The sequence below is a fragment of the Symsagittifera roscoffensis genome, chromosome 9 (assembly GCF_963678635.1).
Source record: "Symsagittifera roscoffensis chromosome 9, txSymRosc1.1, whole genome shotgun sequence".
In the NCBI taxonomy this organism is placed as follows: Eukaryota; Metazoa; Xenacoelomorpha; order Acoela; family Convolutidae; genus Symsagittifera; species Symsagittifera roscoffensis.
This window is the reverse complement of record NC_087070.1, coordinates 36,186,433-36,213,541: the sequence shown is the minus strand read 5'-3', so window position 1 is coordinate 36,213,541 and position 27,109 is coordinate 36,186,433. Positions and strand designations below refer to the sequence as shown.

The 27,109-nt window shown below is 34.6% G+C and overlaps 4 protein-coding genes across 4 annotated transcripts in view; 1 reads left to right on the top strand and 3 right to left on the bottom strand.

The window, feature by feature from the left end:
• LOC134853941 (prohibitin 1-like) overlaps positions 1-27,109 on the top strand; it is a 331,804-nt gene that overhangs the window by 136,944 nt on the left and 167,751 nt on the right. The window lies entirely within an intron of this gene.
• On the bottom strand, positions 3,403-7,031 carry LOC134853840 (very-long-chain 3-oxoacyl-CoA reductase-like). Its single transcript, XM_063869774.1, has 5 exons — positions 6,784-7,031; positions 6,266-6,504; positions 5,305-5,458; positions 4,601-4,765; positions 3,403-4,083 (listed from the first exon to the last, which is right to left on the bottom strand). The coding sequence occupies exons 1-5, from the start codon at positions 6,964-6,966 to the stop codon at positions 3,790-3,792; spliced, it is 1,035 nt and encodes a 344-aa protein (XP_063725844.1). The 5' UTR covers positions 6,967-7,031; the 3' UTR covers positions 3,403-3,789.
• On the bottom strand, positions 10,333-17,917 carry LOC134853839 (short/branched chain specific acyl-CoA dehydrogenase, mitochondrial-like). The gene is made up of 6 exons (XM_063869773.1): positions 17,581-17,917; positions 15,445-15,730; positions 15,070-15,250; positions 14,101-14,283; positions 12,451-12,600; positions 10,333-11,631 (listed from the first exon to the last, which is right to left on the bottom strand). The coding sequence occupies exons 1-6, from the start codon at positions 17,900-17,902 to the stop codon at positions 11,476-11,478; spliced, it is 1,278 nt and encodes a 425-aa protein (XP_063725843.1). The 5' UTR covers positions 17,903-17,917; the 3' UTR covers positions 10,333-11,475.
• On the bottom strand, positions 23,438-26,338 carry LOC134854830 (short/branched chain specific acyl-CoA dehydrogenase, mitochondrial-like). Its single transcript, XM_063871189.1, has 3 exons — positions 26,009-26,338; positions 23,873-24,158; positions 23,438-23,678 (listed from the first exon to the last, which is right to left on the bottom strand). Exons 1-3 carry the CDS (start codon positions 26,328-26,330, stop codon positions 23,438-23,440), a joined length of 849 nt encoding a protein of 282 aa, XP_063727259.1. The 5' UTR covers positions 26,331-26,338.

The window sequence follows — 27,109 nt, the reverse complement described above, 5'->3', positions numbered from 1 at the left end:
GGAACTTTGACATCCCAGGCGTATTCGTTACGTCCAGACCAAGTGTGCCAGAGACACAAAGAAATTAGAATTAATTAAGAACTGAGCCTATTCACCATTTCTAATTTTGAGCCTTAAGTTATTTACGTGAAAAAAAAATCGCAAGGGTAATAAGAAAAAACACATATGAACCCCTCCTACTTTTTAAAAATTTCTTTTCAAGATTTTTTTTTCACCGGTTATAATCCAAATCATTTTTTGAACAGAAACGAAGCATCACGAAGTTTGTTGCTTGTGTTAGCGAAATGATGCTTCGCTTGTTCAAAAACTAATTTTCGAATATAACCGGTTAAAATAAAAAAAAAAGTGAAATTAAATTTAAAATCGCAGAAGGTTTCCATATGTGTTTTTTCTTTATAAGAGCTTTATAAAACAAAAACAAAAAAGAAAAACTGAAAAATTTGATCCCGCTACCCTTGTTGTTTTGTGTAGTTACCACATCAACTATATATAATGAATTTGCAGCTTAACTGAAAACTGAGCGCCGACACGGAGCTTTTCATTATTTGCGATACTACTCAATCATAGCCTTGCATGCTAGCAAAAAAATGAGACGAAAATCACTAAGTCGAAAACAACAAATCAGACAAAAAATGGAATGAAAAATTAACTTAAAAAAAACGGTAAATAAAACCACCAGCATTAAACAAGCTCGTAATGACATTTAACAAGCGGCCACTAAGACAACAATACTTGTGTAGGAAACCACTGAGCCAAAAAGAATAAACGCTGTAAGAAATTGTTGACATAAACTTTGAGCAATATTTTGAGAGATTAAATTTTCTAATGTTAAACTGACAACAATAAACACGTCCTGAGTAACTAAAAATATAGCTGATAAAGCATAAACGAACACCATTTTAACCAAAAAAAAATTGATTCACAAACCGAGCTAGTAAATTGACAACATAGACAACAGACAGTTGGAAAAGAGTCAAAGAACGCAAGAACCAAAAAATGACTGGTTTTCCAAAAAACTGCAACTTTTAACAATCAAACTAAACAATTAATGGCCTTCGAGTGCTTTGATTTTCAAAAAAAAACTTATGACTGACACTTGGTTAAAATTAACCCAAATTGAAAAAACTGGATCAAGGGGTTCTCAGCCTAGTGCAAAGCATGAATTGCACCAGAGTCTAGTCTTCCAGACCTTTACTGAGGGGGTCTGAAACACCAGGATTTGACTCTCAAAAGGGTGGCAAGTTGCCTAACCACCGACTTTACGAGTCCAAACCATCCTTCGGGCATAGTGCACTGTAAATGACATCATTTAGCACAGGGCATAACATGCCTTGTGTGTCACCCTCGTGCGGCAACTTCAGAAAAACAAATTTTTATTGGGATATTAACAATGAGCTTTTTAAACGGTCGGACTGAATGTATAATACAGTCAGCCCCATGTGGTCTGTTCAGACAGAAACTGGGGTTGCTTTAAACATACTTAGGTATAAATACCGAAGTATGAAAACCAGTGCCTTCCAAGACCGATCTGACAGCTGGTCAACTACCGTCAACCGTGCAACGTCATGGAAGAATGTCAACATACCGCCCGAAGGATCGAACCGTTAGTCTTCAAGCACTATTGGTTGCGGGATTACGAGAGCAATCGTTAGCCGTATACAGACCTCGGTCCTAGACTCCGGTCATTTAGTGACGTATACGTGGCCCGGGACCCACCACATGGAGGTGATCGCTCGTGTTCTTTCTGGGTCCCGGATCAAGGGGTAGAGTTTCTATTCCGCTGGGAAAATTGAAATATAGAAAACCCACTATCGAAACTAGAAGTCGATCAAGTTTTTTGTGACTTTCATACCTTTGCTGTTCAATAGCTGACTTTGCTTTCCTTTCAACGAAGGAAATCGAACTAACTTAAAAAGAAATCAAAAGTTAAATCGCGAAAAATTAAATTTGGGTGTGAACAAAACTTTATTAATTTTCCTGAAAAAACTAACAAAAAATCATCAAGACCTATAAAAGAGAAATAATTATTTTCAAGACATTTGAAAGTAACTGAAGGATTATCAATTGTAGTAAAAATGGTTCAGATAAAAAACTACCATGCTTTGGAAATTAAGCGGTTAAAACAAACGCAGACAAACGAAAGTTCGACAATTCGATTTCCCCCCCCCCCCAAAAAAAAATTAATTTCATAAACACTGAAAAAAATGGTCAAACCCAGACTCAAGGTCCAGACCATAGAGTGCTAAGTCAACCGCGTTACGTCTAAGCCAAAATGGAAGGCACATAGAAGTTGAGGTTCAATTGAAAAGTGAAACTAAAAAGCATAATCAGATTTGTAAGAAAAGTTGATTACGGGGGAAAAATTCTGGTTTCCGATTACAAAAGGAAGATTCTCGCAAGTGTACCGATTAGGTTAAATTACAAAAAAGGTCAAATTTTTTAATTTGTAAAAGTTGTTTTCGGGAAAAAATCTAGTTCCCGATTACAAGCGTAATGCCCTCGCAAATGTAAAAATAAGGTTTCAGTGAAAGACTCAAAAAAGCGCACATGCAAAAAATTGAAAAATTTGATTTCGCCCGCCTTGCTATCTTATGCAATTAACGCATCCTATAATAGTAAAAATCCTTGTCGAAATAAATTCCACTCAACTAAAAAGGATGGTATATAAGCTACTAACACACCGATGCAATTATGGACCAAAATTCAATACAAAATATGCTTGGAAAAAGTGAACAGTATAGAAAAAAATCATTTGCTTTGTAATTAAATCTGCAAATAACACAGAAAAGAAGCGAATCTTTGCACCATTTGCGATTTATCACAAACAAAAATGGCAAGCCAGCCGACAGAAAAATAAGACGACAGCCTTCAGTCGAAACAATTTCAGATAGAAAATCAAAAACTATGTTTACCAAAACTTCCATACGCTTGTCTCAAATGATTTGGAGGAAAACACGTCGAGAAGACCAAATACAGTAGTAAATTATCATTGAAAGAAACCGGTAACTACGCCTCAAAACTTGAGTGGACGCCCGTGGAGTCGAAACTTGTTTTGTTTTCACACATTTTGAGCTACAGAAAAACTCAAAACTAGAGTTCCACATACTTCCTGCATACACACTAACGAAAAATTATTATCGCTCTGCCAACGGCGCAAAGTGAGGCGATTGAGTTAATACAAGATTAAATGAAGCCAAACAAGCAAAACGAAAATATTTGCGACTTACTTACTATATCACCACACTACGATCGTGTAAATAGAACGTGAATTTAGAATACAGACATGCTCAAATTAAAACCGTTGACCAGATACGTCTGTTGAAAAAATGATTCAGTGAATTTTAATCCATACAAGTGCTGTGCATCTGAACCTCAATCCTGGTCTTAAAACTGGGTAAAACGTAACAATATAAACTCTTTTAATTTTGTAAGCCAATTACAGACAGGGGTAGAATTGTGATATATTATAAAGGAAACAACTGATTAAAATCAAGATACCTTCAGGAGGAATGGTCGATATTTTGAAGGAACGAATCACCGCTCATCAGGTAATATAATCATTAAAGTATATATTCAAACTCAGACATCCAAAATTTCACGTAATTTAGTTTTTATTAAACAGTAAGCAGTACTTCCGACGAATCACTAATATTTCGAGGTAGTAAAAATTTCACACTGGAAAATCAAACGAAGATTAGCTTTTCACGCATACCAATCTGATTACATATTCTTTAGAAAGCTTTCGTTTACACGCTTTTCACTCTTTCAAAAAACGATTTTCCTTCCAATTTAATTCGACTTCTTATTCTTCTTTAGAAACTTCATTTTGGCCGCGTGGAGTTGTCGATAGGCCATAAGTCGGAAGATGAAGTCCGGAACAATCGAGACTACTGCTCCTTGCAGTTCATGTGAGAGACATCCATAGGTGTGGTCGAATACTCCGACTGTGTTCAAGGCACTTTGGGCGAAGTAGTTCGGCTCTGGGACAAAAAAGGAACTGCGTTTGATGCCTGCTAGTTTGGTTTTGACGAAGAAAGGCGTGACACTTTGGACGATCACGTTGGGGTTTTTCGAATAGATAACCTGAAATGAATCGTTGTATAGCCTAACATTTTCTAATCGTTCATCTCAAAAGAAATATTCAAGATTTGAAACCTTTAATGCACATCTATGTACGCCGAGCGAGCAAAGACATAAGACTTCATAATTGTTGTGTACTTTCTTTTATTTCAATTTAATTTTAGGTACAAACAATTTTTTTAATTCTAAAAAAGCGTGCAAACCTAGGCATTTAGAAACATCTCGAAGATCCGCAAAACACTTCCAACAATAACATCTTCACAATCAGTTTCAACCACTATAAAGACTTCGAAACACCAGCTTTCAGTTAATGTGAAACCAGCTTCCTATACCCTTCGAAGCACTGATAACCTCACTTCATTTCGAAAACAACTGAAATCTTACCTTTTCAAACAAAACTATTTCAATTAACTGTACAGTTCAACACTCTTGAGTAAAAGAAGAGTGTATAAATAAATAGATGATCAAATAGATGAAAAGTCACTTTATTCATCAACACTTAAAAGAGAGTTAAACTGACCTCTGTGGACACTGCCTTACTGATACTGTCCACAAAGGCCTTGGTGGCCCCATAACTGGACAACAGGGGAGTGGGTCGGATGCCACTGGCCGAACTGATATTGATAATAGCCCCCCTCTTCCGCTCCATCATGCCAGGCATCACAATCGACATCATCCTTACAACCTGCACAAAAATAAAAACGACCTGTTCAAAATAAAGAATGTTTTTAGTACCAAAAACTACTTATAATCAGTTGGCTTGCAAAAAATTCCAATCTTATCACATAAATATCTGGCACTGCATTAACTTTGTTTTCTCTAGCATATGGTTAAGTAGTTTCCAAAGCATTCAATAATTAGGAATGCAAATACATCTGCTTCTTAAAGAAAGACATTTTTTCATTTCAGAGCAAAACTTTAAAAAATTAAAAGAGGAAAAGAAGTGCAAAATTTTGAAGTTTTTGAATAACATCTGGTAGAGTAATGTATCGTATTTACAAAAACTATCTTAGCAGCATGTACAAATGATTGAACATGAAATTACAATACTATGCATTATAGTTCTCACTTTTAATACATGCACAATAATTAAGATAACCACCTATTGTAATATATCACCAGATTATCAACATTACCGAAATTCAATTGTCCAATTTTATATTCAGCCAAGATAATAGCATTGCATCTTTGACAAGACTTGTATAATTGGCAGGTCTTACTTACCGACATACAGTTGATGTTGAGAATGTCGACATGCTTGTCCTCTGGCACCATTACGTAATCATCCGCATGAGTGTAAGACATGCCGACATTGTTGACCAGCACTCCGATGTCCAGGTCCTTCAAGGCGTCCCTGATTTGGTCGTAGATGTCAGTTCTGTAAATATTCGTCATGTTAATACAAAAATATAGATAGCTTCTGTGACTCGCCTATACTTAATATAATGTCCTCGTTGACCAAGTCACTTCTAGTTAAAAAACGTTCTAGACATCTTAGATCTTAGACACGGTTTCCAAAAAATTCTGAACACATCGCTATGCGTAAACTGATAAACTTAGCCAATGACATTAAAAAAAAAGTGTTAAGAAACGAAAAAAAAGTTAATTGCAATACGTCTTGTGTTTGGAACCCTAATGGTTTCAGTTTATATATTCAAAAGAAATTTTTCATTTTTTAAATTTTGTTTTGGCTAAGAGTATTGAAATACTGTAAAATCTATAATAGAAATGAATTGGTAGTTCAGTCTCGCCTGAAAAGAGATTGAGTCATTTCGCCTGACTCAAACCAGTTTTTCCCAACACTAAAAATTTCAGATTTTTTTTGAATTCCAAGCTACGATTGTGAATACTTTTAATATGAAACTACACTTGACTTTGTGAAGATAAATTTGCACGGGGAAAAACCACCTTACGCCATAGCTCCTTCCCACTCTACAAGTGGTCAGACTAATTAACTGCGGGATAGGAGCACCTGCCACTAACTGCTTATATTTTTTGGATCTCTATTTCCCCTTTTTAAGGGTAGATTTGTTACTAGGTTCAAAATCTCATATGCTTAACCGTTGAACTCTTTCTTTTCAGGGAGGAGATTCGTTACTAGGTACCACAGGGGGGAAATAGTTACAAAGATCCGATATTTTTAACACGCATACTAAAAAAATAAAAATATATATATATCAAGTACTTGGAGAAGTCGACAGCCAACGTCTTAGTCTCCACTCCATTATTCTCCTTCTCAATCTCCGTGGCCACTTCGTCTAGTTTAGACTGAGTTCTACTCATCAGAAATACATTCATGCCCTCATCTGCGAGTTCCTCCGCATATGCCTTGCCTATTCCATCTGTGGCGCCAGTGACTACTGCCCACTTGCCTAGTTTCTTGAAGTCAACTGTTCCTGCAGCTCCTCGACCGAAGCAGAACACCTATTCGAAAGACAGACAATTGAGATAATGCTTCAATGTATTTGACATACTGATCAACCCCAAACTGCATATTTTGTCTTCATTTTGGCAAGAGCATTAAGCATTAATTTTTAGACGAAACAGGTCCTTTTTAAACTCATCATCCAAACTGTGACCAAATGTCTATCCATTATTATTAACATAGAAGATTTTGAACCTTGAAGTTTTTATCCATTATTAAACCTCGCTTTGACCTCAATGCGTCGTATAAAATTGAGAAGATTTCGCTAATTTACCGACCTTGACGAGATTAAGGAGTGCCTTGAAGCCCCTGAACATGTAGTAGGCAGCTATCACTCCCCCTAAGAAAGCGAACACCGTGTTTGGAATGAAGACTGAGGGGAGGTCGCTGTTGGCGCCCTTGTTCCCACTCACCATCGCCTCCCGCTTCAATCGCTCGAACTCTTCGTTACCACTCGGCATCTTTTTTTTCGTTCACACTCAGTCAATCAGAGCCAATCAAAATAGACCACACAAAGTGATCTGAAAAATAAAGTGAAAAGTTTTAAAAATAAATATATATTTATTAATTGCAGGGGAGCCAAAAGTGGACAGCTTACTTGTGTTGAAACAAAAATCAGCATCACGCTTTCTTTTTCAGATTCAGGGATTCGAAAGCAAAATAGCTGCACAATTATCTTTCAGTTCGATGCAGTATATTTACTTCCAGACCGAAGCAGAACTTCGTAGCCCTCGGGAAACTGCAACTGTAAAAAACGGTCCAATTGTAGACGCCTCGAGAAAATTTTTTGATAAAGCTCAATAAAATAAGAAGCCTACAATAAACTAGTAAAAATTCTACTAGGTCTCGAATTCACTTTGCGACCTAGAAAATATGAGTCTCACGCACTAATCAACGAGCCCCACACGCTTAATACATCATAAGCTACAAATAAAGCAGAGAACAGATCTATGAAATTTCCAATGCTAGATCGTGATTATATCAAAAGCGCTACCAAATGAGTGAATTCTTGCCACATTCAATGAACACTTTTATTTGCGAGTTAGGTTTAAAAAAAGGTTCATACTAATACACAACGCTGATCGCTAGTGCAAGTAAACGCAAGTAAACAGAAAAAAAAACACAAACTAGTTTTTTGAAAAAAACCTCATCTTTCAAATTTCCGAGGAAAAAAGATGGTCTTAAAGCTGTTTGATTTTCTAGAACAATTCATGATTGACGTAATTTTTTGAAAAAATTAACCCAATAAATCTGATAATCAAAATTCATTTTCGATATCAGAAGTTAATCAGATTTTCCATGTTCTTTACACTTTCGCATTTCAAAGGAAATGAACTGATTCAAAAAGAAATCAAAATCTAACCGCGAAAAAAATGAGCGAGAACAAATGCAAAATTTGTCCTGAAAAAAAATCATTGCGACTTATTTCAGAGTCTGAACTACGTTCATCGACGTTTACGCAGATGGACGATAGTCCGAAAATCAAACAATTCCTAGTTTGCGAAAAAACAGGTCTCGGCCGGATTCGACCCACAAGCCTTTGTCTAAAGCTATATCTTACCTCTACGCCAGATGCGCTGAATGGCTGGTTGAACTTGTATTTATTATGAAGTAAGTTGAAACACGTGTCACATTTTCTGTGTGCAATCTTGTGGACAAACTATTTACTGAAAAAACTCTAGTATCCGGTTACAACACTCCTGCCAATCACAAGAATGATTAACAACACAAGAAAACTAACGAAATGGTAACGAAACCGAAAAAAAAATAGAGCAGACACCCGTTTAACAGAACCATTTAGTTTCATAAGAGCTTAATTTTTAAGAAAAAATTAGCTTGTAAGGCACCACCAGTGTTTCAAATAGATTAGTGAACATGAAAACTGCTACTACATAAAATGTATGAAAAAAACTGCAAAATGAATGCAACCTTATGGATTCCAACAATGCTTTTGGATTTCAATTTGAACGCTAAAATTTGAATTAATTGTTTTTAAAACTAAAACGGTCAGATATCCAAAACTAACGGATTTCAGATTGTCGTTAGCGAAACCACAATATGGCCGGCATCATACAACAGCACTTTCCTTATTTTAAAAAAATGAATCAATTTCCATTACAAAATCATCAAATCACATTCAATTGGGATTCATAATACAGCGTAATTAATTTTTAAATATCAGACTCTTTTTTCTTAATTTATTTTTAAGTTCAATGCAAAACTTGAGCGATAAAATTGCGATGAGAGGCAACATACGCATCCGCTGGTAGTAACCTGATATCACCCCACCAAAGGGTCGACAATTTCAAAATTAGAGAAAACTAGTTTGAAAATTAACACTTTTCAAGAAAGATAAAAATGTCATATCTAAAAACAAAAGGCATTGAACACTCACCTCGCCATAGTGTTGATTATTTCGAACTTGGAAAATATTTTAGATCTTTAGTTTTTAGAAAAATTATAGAAAAAAATTAAAATGGCGTATCTCAGAAACTAAGATGATTTGAGCAGTCAAACTTGGAGGCAAGATCAGCAACTTCTGAGAGTACCTAGAAAACACCTCTGTAACGTTTTGAAACGTTTTTTTTTGTCAAACTTTTTTTGGTAAATTTTGAAAAAAATTGAAACAACATCATATCTCGAAAAAAAAGCATTTGAGCGGTCCCCTTGGAGGCAAGATTTGGAACTCCTGAGAGTTCATCGACAGCTGCTGACTACACGGTTAGCATTTCACAATTTTAAATGTAAAATTTTCTAAAAGTTTTTGAAAAAATCATAAAAATGCCAGATCTCGGAACCTCAACGTCAAAGCTTTCAGCAGTCATATTTGGAGCAGAATCTGCAATGCCTGAAAACACCCTGACAGCAACTCAGAGTTGAGAATTTCAATTTTTGTCAATCGTCTTTGATCATTTTTGAAAAAATCATAAAAAAAACGTCATATCTCGCAAACTAAAAGGATTTGATCAGTCAGTTTTTGAAGCAAGCTTTGCAACCCCTGAGAGTACCCTGACAGCACCCAAGTACAGGGTTGAGAATTTCAATTTGTGGAGTTTTATAACTGAAAGTTTCATGAAATACTTCGAAAAAATCACAAGAATCTTCATATCTCATACAACACAAAAGATTTCAGTATTGATTTTTTGAGGCCCAATTCGTAGCCCCTAGGGTGACAAAATCCCACATTGATAATTTCAAATCATCGATATTTCCAATTCAGGTTTGACAATTTCAAATTTGAAAAAAAAACACAAAAATCACGCTAGAAAATCGAAAGAAAATTTAACCATTGCAATATACGATATAGCTTAAACGCGCCAAAACTCTTTCGTTAAACATGCAAAAATAATAAGTTGAAAAAGCTTAGACATTGCGAAATAGTGAAGACCACATTTAAATATATAATAGATTGATAATGACTAGATGTATTCAAAAACTGTATTTGCCACTTTACTATTAGGCACAACCTTTCAATTTTAAACAGAAAAAAAAACTGAAGTTTATCCAAATCAGCAAAATAACAACCCAATTGCAAATTCAACTGTGTTCAAAATGCAAGACGCCCAAAATATGTCAAAAAAATGTACTGGAATAGGTCATGTGGTTGACGAAAGTAGAGATTTGAAAAAATATGATTCCGTGATTCTGCTAGACTAGTTGCTGGTGATATATTTATTACAATAAGTGGCAGGTTCATGTTAAATAACTGGATCGGATTTTTGCTATGCTTCGAACAGTATTTATAACTTATTTTAAAAGCCAATTTTTGGTTTTCAAATCAGTATAAAATTTGAATTTCTGAACAACATTTTATCTGGTAGAGTGATGTATTTACAAAAACTATCCTAGTAGCATGTAAAGTTGTTTGAAAATGAAATGACTATATTGTGCATTATAGCTCTCAAATTTAATACACGCACTACACTCATGCAAATTTAATATATGACACAAAATAACACCAAAAAAAAATTTATTTTCCGACTTGATAACTCGTGTCGATTGCAAGCGTAAAGACATTTCTACATATTCCAACTCAATTTTCGAGATCAATTCTTTGATTTTGATCAGAAAGCCAGGCAACTTCAAAAGCATGACAAGATATATATTTGTTGGGTTTTCGATAAGACAATATAAAGATACAAAAATATAAATATGCAAAAATCAGGTTTTCGATTTTTTTAGAACAAAAAAGAAGGATAAACGTGCACTAAAAACAACGAAAGCAATTGAATCATGAAGGAAAAAAACTAACGTCAACAATCGACGGCAAAGTCTAAAAATGTACTTTCCAGATGTCTTATTTCCTAGGTATTCACTTACCTCATAACAATCAGGAAAACTGCTATTAAGAACCGTTATCAACTCAATATTGAACTAAACATTTTATTTACAGCACTGCACTGAATCTTGAAAACAAAATGGGAAAACAATTTTTTTCAAGAAGCAGATGATTTCACGCGCTTTCTATAAATAATTAACTATTTCTTTTTTGAATGATCGAATGCAAATATTCCCTCAATGCTAAGCTAAACACTATTCTCTAAGATCTATTAGTTTTGCATAACCACTAATAAAGAAAGAAGGATCGAGATATAGAGCTAGTTTTATGACATCGCTGCATCTATACTTTCGATATATTGATCAATAAATAGATATTCAAATTACCAATAAACTAAATTCTACAAAAAAAATCAGTACACATAATTAGATCGGAAACTTCAAATTTCGATCAAACTCCACAAATTAAGCAATCCAAACATAATATAAGGTTGCGCTGCTTCATGATTTAAATAATCGAATACGGAATCAACAAAGAAATACCACCATTCTTGACATTGAAATCAGCATCGTCATAATTAAAATTTATTGCAAAGTAGAACTCTCTTAGAGTCACTGTTAATGAGTTTAATCTCTCCAAGAAGTTCAAGGTCCCGCAAAGATATGACTGACTTTGTCTCCGTATATGTGAACTACCATTTGGTCATGAATTTAGCGATGGTGTTGAGTTGTATGTTGGCCGTGCCCTCGTATATTGCACCGATTTTGGAGTCCCTGTAGAACTTTTCTATTGCGTAGTCCTTCGTAATGCCCACTCCGCCCATCCATTCAATGCACTTGCTCGTAAGCTACTCACAGCAAAAAATTTCAAACATAGCCAACAGACAGTTGGAAAAGAGTCAAGGAACGCAAGTAAACAGAAAAAATACGACTGTTTTTTTTAAAACGTCAATTTTCGAATTTCATAAAAATAGATGATCTTTAAGCTCTGCAATTTTCTACAACAACTTATGATTGAATTTTTTGATAAAATTAACCCAATTTGAGAAAACTCAAAAAACAGGTGAAAATTTTATTTCGCTAGAAAATCTGAAAATTAAATTCCACTTTCGCAACGACGCCAATCACGTTTTTCGTGACCATTACATTTTTGGTGTTCCATAGTGCAACTTGCCTTCCTTTAAACAAAGGAAACGAACTAAACTTTAATACAAAGGTGAAGCTGGACTTCGCACCACTTGCGATACAAAACCAGAAAGCCGCTAAATCGATGAAAAAATCAAAAAATTCCAAAATCTCAAAATCCTCGATCTATCAAAATGAATCAGGCTAGTTTTGAAAAAAAAACATGCCAGGACAATATAATGTGAAATTAAAATCGGAAGAAAACTTATCAAGCGGTAACAAAGCCGAAAACACCTTAGCAGAAACCGTTCAAGCCGAAAAAAAATCAACAAGACTTTTAAGACTTAAAAAAAAGTTGATAAATCCCCCTCCCCACAAAACGCACACACATACACATACTAAATTTTTTGCTCGTAATATGAGCTCTTGAAAAAAAACTGAAAAATCTGCCGTAAAAGAACTAAAGTCCTGCAGCCGAACTTAAAAACTCACTCGGTTCATTGAACCTTGTTTTCTTTTAAAAAAAAACTTAAATCTCTTACTTGTCCCGCAACTTCTGCAGTGTAGTACTTGGCCATGGCCGCCTCCTTCACACAGTCTAAGCCACTCTCTTTCAGCCTGGCGGCATTGTAAGTGAGCAGTTTAGCCGCCTCCAGCTTAGTCGCCATCTCTGCCACTTGGTGCTGCATGGCCTAAACAGGGAGCAGAATCAAATTGAGCCTACAGCACGGCCAAGAATTTCCAAAAATTAATTTGATGGGACTATTATTTTTGTGTTACGGCTAGGAGGCTATAATAGGAAAAAAGACACGTCAGGATGAAGGAAAAAACATCACGTTAGAGCTCTTAGAACTTTGAAAATCCTATCTGATTGGCACTTTTTTCAGCCAATCAGAAAAGATTTGAAAACCGAATTCTGAAAACTAAAAACCACTTTCGATTCTAGTGCTGATTTAAATTAACCGGACAAAACGCGTTAAACTTGAAATTTGAAACCCGTTTTTCTCAAATTGGGTTGAGTTTAGGTGAAACTTATGAATACAAAACTTGCTTAAAATTTTAGCAAAATTGATATGGTGTTATTTGTTATGCGGAATTCGGGCCCAAAATTTTACCCCAAAAATGGGTCATTTTAGTTTTTCTTAGTTTATCAGAAATTACGCCAAAAATAACCTGTCGATCACAGACATAATTATATCAAAGTGAGCCCCTTACGTAGCCCAACAAACTTTATGAAGAGTATTTTCTCCAAAAAAAATGCAAATTGTTTAAAATAGTTTTTAAATAAAAAGTTGGTATTTTATGTAGTAAAAACGACCTTTTTTGTCTATCAAACAAAAATAAATTAACTTATACAATATTTTGGAGATTATACCCTTCTTAAAGTTTGTTGGGCTACGTAAGTGGCTCACTTTGATATAATTATGTCAGTGATCGACAGGTTATTTTTGGCGTAATTTCTGATTAACTAAGAAAAACAAAAATGGCCCATTTTTGGGGTAAAATTTTGGGCCCGAATTTTTCAAAACAAATTACACCATATCAATTTTGCTAAAATTTTAAGCAAGTTTTGTATTCATAAGAGAAAAACGCGTTTTAAATTTCAAGCTTAGCTCGTTTTGTCCGGTTAATTTAAATCAGCACTGTATAAGTCATACACAATTTATGAGGAATTTAAACTTACATCATTGGAGAGCGTAGTTTGCCATCCGTTTATCAAATTTTTATTTGAACTGAATTTAAAAAGAAATCAGAAGTCAAACCTCCGAAAATCAAATTTGAGCGTGATCAAATTTTGGACTTTTAAAAAATCTAAAATTTTTTGAAATTGAAATGAAGACAACTAAAAAATATCTCAATTTCAATTTCAATCATTGATGTATAAATATTGAGGAAGTTAAGCTCAGAGATGTACGTTTCTCAATGGCGGGTTCAATTGAATTGATTACCTCAGTTTTAAACCGTTAGCTATCGCCATTTTATTCTCTTCTGAGAGACCGCGAAAGTTCTCTGCAAGCGTAACTTGCCCTCCACTTTCAAAAATAGCGGGCTTCAAATATCAACTTCCCAAAAACAAATCAGCGGCAACTACGTCCACTGATTCTTAAACGTTGAAAAATCCTCAACTAATTACGTGGAAGAACTCATAAAAAAAGGATTTTCTTTAAAAATGAACAATTATGTTTAAATACCTGGAAGTTCCAAATTGGCTGTCCGAATTGTATTCTCTCATGTAGGTAGGGTACTGTACAGTCCAGTGCTCCTCTGCACAACCCTATCATTTGGGCCCCGATGCCTATTCTGCCTTCGTTTAGAATATCAATGCAGTAGCGATAGCCTTGACCCACTTCACCCAGCACTTGGTCTCCTGATACCTATTCACATACATCTTTTACTCAAGTTCACAGTTCAAAAAAGTTCAGTTCAAAAAAGTTCACAGTTCAAAAAAATATATTATTTAAAACTAAAAAATTACAAAAAGAGATAAAAGATGAAATAAGGGACTCAAACCGAAAAATAATCTATAAGTTCCAAAAAAAGGTACAGTTCGAAATCTGCAAATTAGATTCCTGGGGGAAAATGGATATTTCGATTCAAACTATCAAATTGATCGTGTTTTCAAAAAGGCAATCGAATGCGAAAAAAGACAACCTCAATTAAGGCATAATTTCTGATTCGCTTGCACCCGCGACATGTGCATGAATTTTTAGGTCAATTTTTTTCTCGGTAGAAAAGGTCTTTTTTCAGGCCAGCGATGCTTAAACACTGCCGAAAACCAAGCAGAATCACTATATGACTAAATTTTTTTGGCAAAAAATTATCTATACCGATTTTATCTTTTTTACTAACCAAAACTCATTCTTCAATAAGATTCCGTGAAAAAAACGCCTTCCAATTATTACTTTCAGATTGATCTTCTTTTCTCGTAGGAAATGGAAGAACAAAAAAGATAATCTCAATTAAATCACTATTTACAACTTTTCTTCTATCTGCGCTGTGCCGCAAATTTTACATCAACCAGTTATTTGTTAACCCAAGTACTTTTAGGGCCAGCCAAACTTTCCCATGACCCTATAAAATCCAACATTTTCTATAATAAACTACGCTCGCAACCTCGCTAGTGTAAAAATTTTAAGCATAGTACGGGTTTCTATACACACCATGACGTTTTCGAAATGAAGAGGACAAGTGGAGGATGCCCGGATGCACATTTTGTCCTCCTTCTTCCCAATTGTCAAACCGGGAGTGTCGCGGGGGACGAGGAAGGCGGTGATGCCCTTGTAACCCTTAGAGGGGTCTGTGTTGGCGAACACGACAAACAGTCCTGCCTGCTCCGAATTACTACAAAAAACCTCACTCAAATTATTCATATTCACTGCTTCCTCTTAAACTACTTCTGATTTATTCGGTCAGACACAATCAACTTCAATAGAATACCCTGCAACAACGCCTTTCTAGTTATTTATCATAACCAATTCAATTGCATTTATCTATTACAAAATCATTGAATTGAGTATATGGCTAAATACAAGTACCTGATCCACAATTTTGTTCCGTTTATTACATAATTTCCCTTTCCGTCTGGTTTTGCAACAGTCTTCATTGCAAACGCATCACTGCCCGATGTCGCCTCTGACAGACAAAAAGATCCGACGGTATCTGAGACCAACTTGGGGAGCCAGTATTTTTTCTGCTCCTCGTTGCCATGTTGCATTATCACTGTCGTTATTAGCGTGTTGTGAATATCAACGAGAATTGCGACCGAAGGGTCCACTCTCGCCACTTCTTCCACGGCAAGAATAGAAGAGAAAAAGCTGGAGCCTAAACAAAACTTTATAAACAGAGGCGAAGCTAAGCTTCGAACCATTTGCGATTTTAAAAAGCATGTTCAAAAGACCATGTGTCTCAAACAAGTGAAAAAATTAAGCGAATTCTGTAGAAGAAAATGTAGGCTAAAAAAGATCAAGAAAAAGTCTCCAATAAACTGTCCAAATTAGACTTTTTTTACTTCAAAAACTAGGGCGTATTCGCTTATGACTGGACGATTTCCATTATCTATTTTTTAAAACTTATTCTTTAACTTGGGAGGGTAGTTTTTGAGAAAAGTTTAAAAGAGTTTAAAAAAATTGATATTTGATTTTTCCGAAGACCATAACTTTTTGTGTAAAAAAATGAGCGTAACCGCTGATGCAGTGTGTTTTACACAATCCATTTGTTTTATTGAATTCAAAACCTCAGATATGAAGGGTAGTTTTCAAGAAGTCAGAAAATCTTCCCACAACCCGATTCTTTATTGAACCCAAAATTCAATTTGGGAAAGCAGTTTTCGAGAAAGCAAAAAAACTTTAGGTCAAACATTCTCATTTATCGAAGGCTGTAGAAAGTGGGGTAAAATAAAAAGAAACCAGGGGAATATTTAGGCACACAGGGGAAAGAGCTGTCCTTCCATTGGTATTACTTATTTTGGAAATCGGTAGTAGCTTTTGCGAAAAACTAAAATTTAAGAAAAAGGAGAAAAAAAATCCAAAGCGTCTCAAAGAAATGCCAAAACCAATACATTTTCATAATATCTGTTTTTATCAAACAGGAGTTTTATCAAAAAAAATATCCAAAAAGAACCACGCTCGCGTATTTTGTGCTATCTTTCGCCACATACCTTCTCAGAAAGGTCAAGTCAAAATAGCAAAGTCAATTCAACATTGTAAACAAAAAAGTTCTTGAAATTTATGAACAATTCTTTATCGAAAAGTTTCTCAGAATAAAACAATACGCTGTGCCATCAGATTGAATTGATTTTGAAAGAAATTGCTTGAACCAAAATGCTCCAAAAAATTAATCAAAACGAATTCTACGCACTTTTAGGACAAAATAAAATAAATCAGAAACTTGCATCCAAAAAAAAATGAAAATTTAATGCAAAACATTTTCTAGCATTAGAGTTTTTCGATTTTTGTTTACTAATTCGCTAACAGTAAGCATAAAGCGCATATAAGTTTCGCTCGTATTAAACCAGCACCCCATGAGCTCTTTTTACCATTTGAAGAAAAAAAACTATTGAAAAACTATCAAACTATCAACACAGAGGCGATACTACTTGCACCACTAGCAATACCAGATAAAAAAGAACAAAAAAAACTTCAAAAAACCATAAATTAAAATATCAAAATGCTGCCTGGAATCGTGTTCTTTGCGGAAAACATCTCCAGAAACACAACCGACGGCAATAAATGGAAACTCAAAAAAAAAATTAACAAACGGAGATGAAACTCGTACAATTTCCCGTAGAGCCGAAAATATAACTGTTGTCATGAAAAACTTTGAGCTATAAATTATATTCTAAGCATTTCTGCATTTTGTGCAATCCATAATGAAGCAAAAATCTTATGCCTCCCTTGAAATGACCCCGTGTTAGGCCGACATTTTTTTGACACAGAGGCGAAGCTGCACTTCGCAAACACTTGCGAGAACACTATCAAAAAGCAGCTCTAGAAAAAAACGCGATAAAAAAACAGAAAACTCAGTAGGTGAACAACTCGGCTAGGTTTAAGATTCGATCTGCGACTTACTGCAATCAAGGGATTTTGAGTCTCACGCACTATCCACTTAACCAGATAAAATAATCTTCAATACAGATGGCTAAGACACCGAGGGTTATGACACCGAAGATTTACCTACACCGCCATAATTAACGGGAACTTCAATTCCCATAAAGCCATTTGCAAACAGTTCATCAATCAGTCCTTGGTCCATGTTTGCGTTCTCGTCCATTTTTCTCACTAAAGGCTTCAATCTTTCATTAGCAAATTTCTCTACGGCCTCTTGAATAGATTTTTCATCTTCGGATATCGAGGTCAGAGGAGCGAAGCTGAATTCCATATCATTGATGTCCCTTGTATTTGCGTTTGATAAAAGTCTCAAAGAACAAAAATTTGATGCCTTGGCCAAGCAACTGAAGCTTTTTTGGGCAATCCTAGTTCCCGCCGAAACAAACATTTCATTAAAAACTAAAAATAAAATCAAGAGTCTCGCTGGGGAAAGACTGGTAATACTAGCTCAACAACTTCCTACATGCTAACCGAGATCCAATGGTTTCAATGTTCTTTACTTGCAACACCCTGAAAAAAACTCAATTTTGTGCCGGATGAAAACTGAGGAGTGAAAACCCTTGGACAACTGTCCAAAAGCCTATACTACCACTACGAGATCTTCATGACAACTTACACACCGATACGTAAATCTCGAGCCAACTTGCATCCGACCAGTAAATAGTGATGCTAAGTTGCAATTTCGGTAGTAAGGTGCTACCTGGCATCAAGATTTATTTCCATAGTCCGAAAGCCAGGTTGAATTTTTCACGCAAAATTGAGTATATTTCTGATTTTTCCCCTTTTTACCATATTAATCCCCCAAAATCATCAGAATTTTAAAGTATCAGCCAATCTGAGTTTCAGTCAGTTCTGATCAGTAGATTTTTTGGAATTATTTAATGAATTTTAAGAAATGAAATTGTGCACAAATTAATTTCAGTTCTCTGTTGTATTTCTCACGGCCTTTTTGAGAAAATCTCCAAAATTTAAATATTATTTAAAAAAAAATTACTACTTCTACTTCATGTGCTTATTTAGTAACAAACTTTATTAAGAATTAAAGATTAAAAATTACTTGTACTTATAATGCTTAAACAAAATAAAATTATCTAATGATCTAACGTTAAATAGAATAAAAACAACAATGCTTAATGTCAGATAAATTTAAATTTGTGCCACATTATCTTTCCATAGGCTGTAAATGTTTTATTTTCATAAAGAAAAATTATTTAAATGTGAATTCGAACGTTTTCGGAACTATGTCCATCGCCATGTTAATAAAATTGACAAAATGCTTTGCAGACGTTAAAACATCATAAAACACTGTCCAAAAAGACTGGATTATGACGGATTATTTTGACGGATTTTTAATTTATTTAATTTATTATGCTGAATATTAAATGCTGGTTGTTTTGTGCAATTTTTCTAATTTCCAAGGCTCAGATGGAAAATATAGAAAAAACCATTGTTTACTGGGGCTATCTAAGCTGCCATCAAAAGATATTATCATCGAAATGTGGGATAAATGAGCGGAGAGCTACCACACTGACTCATTTTTTCCTTTTTGCGGTGTTACTGACCCAATGTGGGGATGTTGAAAAAAAACCCTGGTCCTATTGAAACCATTGAAACAGTCTACGGCATCTGCTCAAAAAATTGTGCAAATCTTAAATTTGTTCATTTGAATTTTCAAAGTATTATTAGAAAACGGATGCAATTGAAAAAATTTTGTGATGACATGGGCGAAAATACAATTATAGGAATTTCCGAAACGTGACTTAAAAAAGAAGATAGTGACAATTTATGGAATCTCCACCCTAGAACGCATGCGATGTTCAGATATGATAGGCAATCAGCGGTAAAAAAGAAAGGCGGTGGCGTTTTGTTATATATACCAGTCAAATTGGCTCCGAAATTGAGGCCTGATTTAAATTTGTTTGATGAAGAAAAATATGAGTCAGTGTGGGTTGAGTGCAAATCTACATTTAACATTTCCAGTAAAGAAAAAATGTTAGTTAATTTGTGTTATAATCCAAGCAGCTCAAACTTTATTGATTTTTTGGAACAATTAACGCTTAACATAGATAATGCATTTTCAGTTTCTAATAAAATTACGCTTCTGGGTGATTATAACATAAATTATCTGGATAGCAAAGAAAAAGAAAATTTAGATTCTATAATTATTCCATATGGAGTGAAGGATTTTTGTCCAAACGATGAGACCAGAATTAGTTCCTCAACTAAAACTCATATCGACTACATTATCTGTGACTATGAAACAAACGGCATTGAATTTTGTTTTGATACACCATATAAAACCGACCATTTTGCTTCATTTATTTTGACGGATACAAAATGCGGCAAAAGTTTACCGAGGATAATTTCGACTTTCAATATGAAAAATTATCAGAAAAATGAATTTTGTAATACACTCTCCGCTCTTCCTTGGTATCTCTTATATCAATGTACAGACGCACAAAACATGTTCTCGACGATGATTTATTTAATTTCTAGTGCTCTTCAGCAACATGCTCCTATCCAAAGAAAATTTGTTCGTAATTTTAAACCAAAAAGTGTGTTGAAAACGGAGTGGTTCGATTCAGAATGTCAGCAATTGTTGATTAGGAAACAGAATTCACTCAGATCTTATCGCAGTCAAAGCACAAGCGATAATTGGTCAAAGTACCAGTTTTTACATAATCAACTGAGCCAATTGATTAGAAGTAAACAACTCGATCATTCAAAAAATTGTTTTTCACTTCTCAGCACTATCCAACAAAATTGGAAATATATTAACCAAGTTAGAGGTACATGTTCTGGCAACAATCGAATTACAGTTCTACGAAATTCCTTCAGTGAAATGATAACCCAAAACAAAAAAATTGCCAATCATTTAAATTATATTTTTTCAAACTTAGGCGAATTTTTCGGCGCTAAAAAGCCTCCGAATTACAACAAAACTGGCTCTGAATCTGCACCTTTCCATTTTCAACACATTACAGTGAAGCAATGCTGTGATATAGTTCGAAAAATCAATGTTAGAAAACCTCTCGGACCTTGTACCGAACCTGCTTGGGCAATCATTGACGGTCAATTAGTTATAGTTCCACATTTAACTTTTGTCATAAATACTTGCTTAGATGAGAACATTTTCCCGATCGAACTGAAAAAAGCACACGTAACCCCTTTGTTTAAAAAAGATGAACCAATGGATGCAAAAAATTATCGGCCAATATCAATAACTTGTGCTTTTTCTAAAATTTTTGAAAAAAATTTACATGCCCAAATAACAGAACATCTTGACAAATTTCAAATAATGACACCATTTCAATTCGGATTTCGCAAAAACATTTCAACACAAGATGCTCTCGAAATTAAATAGATTCAAAAAAGTCGTACATGCAGCTTTATTAGATCTGTCCAAGGCTTTTGATTCTATTTCGCATGAAGTTTTAATTGAAAAAATGCTTTCCCTCGGTTTTTCAAATGGAGCAAATGCTTTAATTGCTAGCTTCCTAAGCAAACGTATTCAAAGAGTAAACGTCAATGGAATCTTTTCAGACTGGATTGAAATCAAACGAGGTGTCCCACAAGGAACGGTACTTGGTCCGTTGTTGTTCAATTTATATGTTAATGACATACAAGAGCGATTATATGAAGGTTGTACTTTAGTTCAATATGCTGACGACTGTATGGTTTTTTCCTCCTCTATAATTTCTGAGGATGCTTTGTATCGATTGCAAAAATCACTCAATAATCTAGCGGATTTTTTTGCACAGAACCAATTGAATCTGAATGCATCTAAATCGGAATTTATAACATTTTGTCAAAAAAACGATAGCAAAAATGTAGATACTGATACAATAGTAATTAATGGGCATTATGTAGCCAAAAATCAGAATGCAAATATTTAGGCCTTATTCTTGATTCAAGTTTATCTTTTCATGCTCAAATCAAAACAATTCTCCAAAAAATGGCACAAAGAATTAAAACTATAGATACAATTGGACAACAACTGCCGACATTATCATTAGTTGCCTTGCTTCATTGTCTTGTTTTATCACATTTAGATTATTCAGCAATATTTTTACAACAAATTAAATTAGTTTGATGCTATCTCTAGAGAAACAGTTGAACTGGGCGTTAAAAAGAACATATTTCAGATCGAAATTTAAATCTTCTTCCCTTCTTCGCTTTAGCAAATCGTTCATTGGAATCGAGAAAAGAATTGAGTTAAAGTGTATAACATACTTATACCAAAATCTTACAAACAAAAAGAAGGCTTTTCAAAATACATTGAGACTACCGACTGCCAATTATAGGCTCAACAAAAGATCGAAACAAATTTTTTTTGACAAACATTGTTCAACCGCTTCTCTACAAAAATCATTTTTTCATTTGACTTCTAAGAAATGGAATTCACTGCCCATAATTTTGTTCAATTTAGAAAAATCGAGAACAGGATTCAAGAAAAAATTGAAAGAATTTTACGTGAGTGAATTGAGAAACAATCCAATATGTACAAATACAAATACGTGGCGTGATTTCCGTTTTTGCTAGTTCTATATGTTTTAGTTTAGTTTAATTTTCCAGACATTGTTTGAATCAGAATCTGTATATACTCTGTATATACGCTGTATGTTTGGACTATCTATAAAATTGTTTGTAAAGTTTTAATACCAGCTCGTTCTTAATTCTTAAAACTGATGTTTTTTTAGTATCCGTAACTTCATATATTTTAATCAACCAATTTCTGAACTGTAACCGAACTTGTGTTGTTTTGTTTTGTTTTGTTTATTGCTTGGTTTCTGATGTTGTGTTTTTGTTTGATATAACCAATGAATTTTAACCAACTTTATTATTAACACTTTGCTATACTGATGCCTCGGCTTTTTACTGTATAGTAATTCATGTGTTCTTTTTTCTTCTTCTTCAACACCATTAAGTGGTTTATTTTCATAGTTTATTTTGAGAATGCGTTAAAATTGTAAATTCAAACAAACGTTTTCGCACATTTTTGTGCATCTTCAGGTTTTAAAAATTCTAAACTATCTTTACTTTTGTCTTTGGAAGCTATCTAAATCGCACAACTGGACCCGCAGCTAAATACTAGTGAAGAGTATGCGCAGCGACACTTGACCCTGAAACTGTGAGCAGAGGTAGACGCGGGATTTTCTTGTTTCTGTGTTCTGATGTATATCAGCTAGTAACTTGTTTCTGTCATTGTGTAGTGTCTGTATTTATAATCAGTTCCTTTTTTGATTTTCAGTTCTGATGATGATAATAAAATTGAAACGCGTCAAACTTTGATGTTTTCTAATATCTGTACAAAATGATCAAAGATCATAAAAAGTGTCATACACATGTAACAGTCGCCTACTTAGGTCACATATGAGGTTTAAGATAAATAGTCCCTATAATCTTTGGCTCAAGAGTCAGGGACACTATCTCTTGTGTTTTTCTACCTCAAACGGTCGGAGCTAATTCGGTTCACTTGCGACATGAGACTAAAACCTTTGTTTGCACCCGCGACATGTGCATGAATTTTTAGGTCAATTTTTTTCTCGGTAGAAAAGGTCTTTTTTCAGGCCAGCGATGCTTAAACACTGCCGAAAACCAAGCAGAATCACTATATGACTAAATTTTTTTGGCAAAAAATTATCTATACCGATTTTATCTTTTTTACTAACCAAAACTCATTCTTCGATAAGATTCCGTGAAAAAAACGCCTTCCAATTATTACTTTCAGATTGATCTTCTTTTCTCGTAGGAAATGGAAGAACAAAAAAGATAAACTCAATTAAATCACTATTTACAACTTTTCTTCTATCTGCGCTGTGCCGCAAATTTTACATCAACCAGTTATTTGTTAACCCAAGTACTTTTAGGGCCAGCCAAACTTTCCCATGACCCTATAAAATCCAACATTTTCTATAATAAACTACGCTCGCAACCTCGCTAGTGTAAAAATTTTAAGCATAGTACGGGTTTCTATACACACCATGACGTTTTCGAAATGAAGAGGACAAGTGGAGGATGCCCGGATGCACATTTTGTCCTCCTTCTTCCCAATTGTCAAACCGGGAGTGTCGCGGGGGACGAGGAAGGCGGTGATGCCCTTGTAACCCTTAGAGGGGTCTGTGTTGGCGAACACGACAAACAGTCCTGCCTGCTCCGAATTACTACAAAAAACCTCACTCAAATTATTCATATTCACTGCTTCCTCTTAAACTACTTCTGATTTATTCGGTCAGACACAATCAACTTCAATAGAATACCCTGCAACAACGCCTTTCTAGTTATTTATCATAACCAATTCAATTGCATTTATCTATTACAAAATCATTGAATTGAGTATATGGCTAAATACAAGTACCTGATCCACAATTTTGTTCCGTTTATTACATAATTTCCCTTTCCGTCTGGTTTTGCAACAGTCTTCATTGCAAACGCATCACTGCCCGATGTCGCCTCTGACAGACAAAAAGATCCGACGGTATCTGAGACCAACTTGGGGAGCCAGTATTTTTTCTGCTCCTCGTTGCCATGTTGCATTATCACTGTCGTTATTAGCGTGTTGTGAATATCAACGAGAATTGCGACCGAAGGGTCCACTCTCGCCACTTCTTCCACGGCAAGAATAGAAGAGAAAAAGCTGGAGCCTAAACAAAACTTTATAAACAGAGGCGAAGCTAAGCTTCGAACCATTTGCGATTTTAAAAAGCATGTTCAAAAGACCATGTGTCTCAAACAAGTGAAAAAATTAAGCGAATTCTGTAGAAGAAAATGTAGGCTAAAAAAGATCAAGAAAAAGTCTCCAATAAACTGTCCAAATTAGACTTTTTTTACTTCAAAAACTAGGGCGTATTCGCTTATGACTGGACGATTTCCATTATCTATTTTTTAAAACTTATTCTTTAACTTGGGAGGGTAGTTTTTGAGAAAAGTTTAAAAGAGTTTAAAAAAATTGATATTTGATTTTTCCGAAGACCATAACTTTTTGTGTAAAAAAATGAGCGTAACCGCTGATGCAGTGTGTTTTACACAATCCATTTGTTTTATTGAATTCAAAACCTCAGATATGAAGGGTAGTTTTCAAGAAGTCAGAAAATCTTCCCACAACCCGATTCTTTATTGAACCCAAAATTCAATTTGGGAAAGCAGTTTTCGAGAAAGCAAAAAAACTTTAGGTCAAACATTCTCATTTATCGAAGGCTGTAGAAAGTGGGGTAAAATAAAAAGAAACCAGGGGAATATTTAGGCACACAGGGGAAAGAGCTGTCCTTCCATTGGTATTACTTATTTTGGAAATCGGTAGTAGCTTTTGCGAAAAACTAAAATTTAAGAAAAAGGAGAAAAAAAATCCAAAGCGTCTCAAAGAAATGCCAAAACCAATACATTTTCATAATATCTGTTTTTATCAAACAGGAGTTTTATCAAAAAAAATATCCAAAAAGAACCACGCTCGCGTATTTTGTGCTATCTTTCGCCACATACCTTCTCAGAAAGGTCAAGTCAAAATAGCAAAGTCAATTCAACATTGTAAACAAAAAAGTTCTTGAAATTTATGAACAATTCTTTATCGAAAAGTTTCTCAGAATAAAACAATACGCTGTGCCATCAGATTGAATTGATTTTGAAAGAAATTGCTTGAACCAAAATGCTCCAAAAAATTAATCAAAACGAATTCTACGCACTTTTAGGACAAAATAAAATAAATCAGAAACTTGCATCCAAAAAAAAATGAAAATTTAATGCAAAACATTTTCTAGCATTAGAGTTTTTCGATTTTTGTTTACTAATTCGCTAACAGTAAGCATAAAGCGCATATAAGTTTCGCTCGTATTAAACCAGCACCCCATGAGCTCTTTTTACCATTTGAAGAAAAAAAACTATTGAAAAACTATCAAACTATCAACACAGAGGCGATACTACTTGCACCACTAGCAATACCAGATAAAAAAGAACAAAAAAAACTTCAAAAAACCATAAATTAAAATATCAAAATGCTGCCTGGAATCGTGTTCTTTGCGGAAAACATCTCCAGAAACACAACCGACGGCAATAAATGGAAACTCAAAAAAAAAATTAACAAACGGAGATGAAACTCGTACAATTTCCCGTAGAGCCGAAAATATAACTGTTGTCATGAAAAACTTTGAGCTATAAATTATATTCTAAGCATTTCTGCATTTTGTGCAATCCATAATGAAGCAAAAATCTTATGCCTCCCTTGAAATGACCCCGTGTTAGGCCGACATTTTTTTGACACAGAGGCGAAGCTGCACTTCGCAAACACTTGCGAGAACACTATCAAAAAGCAGCTCTAGAAAAAAACGCGATAAAAAAACAGAAAACTCAGTAGGTGAACAACTCGGCTAGGTTTAAGATTCGATCTGCGACTTACTGCAATCAAGGGATTTTGAGTCTCACGCACTATCCACTTAACCAGATAAAATAATCTTCAATACAGATGGCTAAGACACCGAGGGTTATGACACCGAAGATTTACCTACACCGCCATAATTAACGGGAACTTCAATTCCCATAAAGCCATTTGCAAACAGTTCATCAATCAGTCCTTGGTCCATGTTTGCGTTCTCGTCCATTTTTCTCACTAAAGGCTTCAATCTTTCATTAGCAAATTTCTCTACGGCCTCTTGAATAGATTTTTCATCTTCGGATATCGAGGTCAGAGGAGCGAAGCTGAATTCCATATCATTGATGTCCCTTGTATTTGCGTTTGATAAAAGTCTCAAAGAACAAAAATTTGATGCCTTGGCCAAGCAACTGAAGCTTTTTTGGGCAATCCTAGTTCCCGCCGAAACAAACATTTCATTAAAAACTAAAAATAAAATGAAGAGTCTCGCTGGGGAAAGACTGGTAATACTAGCTCAACAACTTCCTACATGCTAACCGAGATCCAATGGTTTCAATGTTCTTTACTTGCAACACCCTGAAAAAAACTCAATTTTGTGCCGGATGAAAACTGAGGAGTGAAAACCCTTGGACAACTGTCCAAAAGCCTATACTACCACTACGAGATCTTCATGACAACTTACACACCGATACCTAAATCTCGAGCCAACTTGCATCCGACCAGTAAATAGTGATGCTAAGTTGCAATTTCGGTAGTAAGGTGCTACCTGGCATCAAGATTTATTTCCATAGTCCGAAAGCCAGGTTGAATTTTTCACGCAAAATTGAGTATATTTCTGATTTTTCCCCTTTTTACCATATTAATCCCCCAAAATCATCAGAATTTTAAAGTATCAGCCAATCTGAGTTTCAGTCAGTTCTGATCAGTAGATTTTTTGGAATTATTTAATGAATTTTAAGAAATGAAATTGTGCACAAATTAATTTCAGTTCTCTGTTGTATTTCTCACGGCCTTTTTGAGAAAATCTCCAAAATTTAAATATTATTTAAAAAAAAATTACTACTTCTACTTCATGTGCTTATTTAGAAACAAACTTTATTAAGAATTAAAGATTAAAAATTACTTGTACTTATAATGCTTAAACAAAATAAAATTATCTAATGATCTAACGTTAAATAGAATAAAAACAACAATGCTTAATGTCAGATAAATTTAAATTTGTGCCACATTATC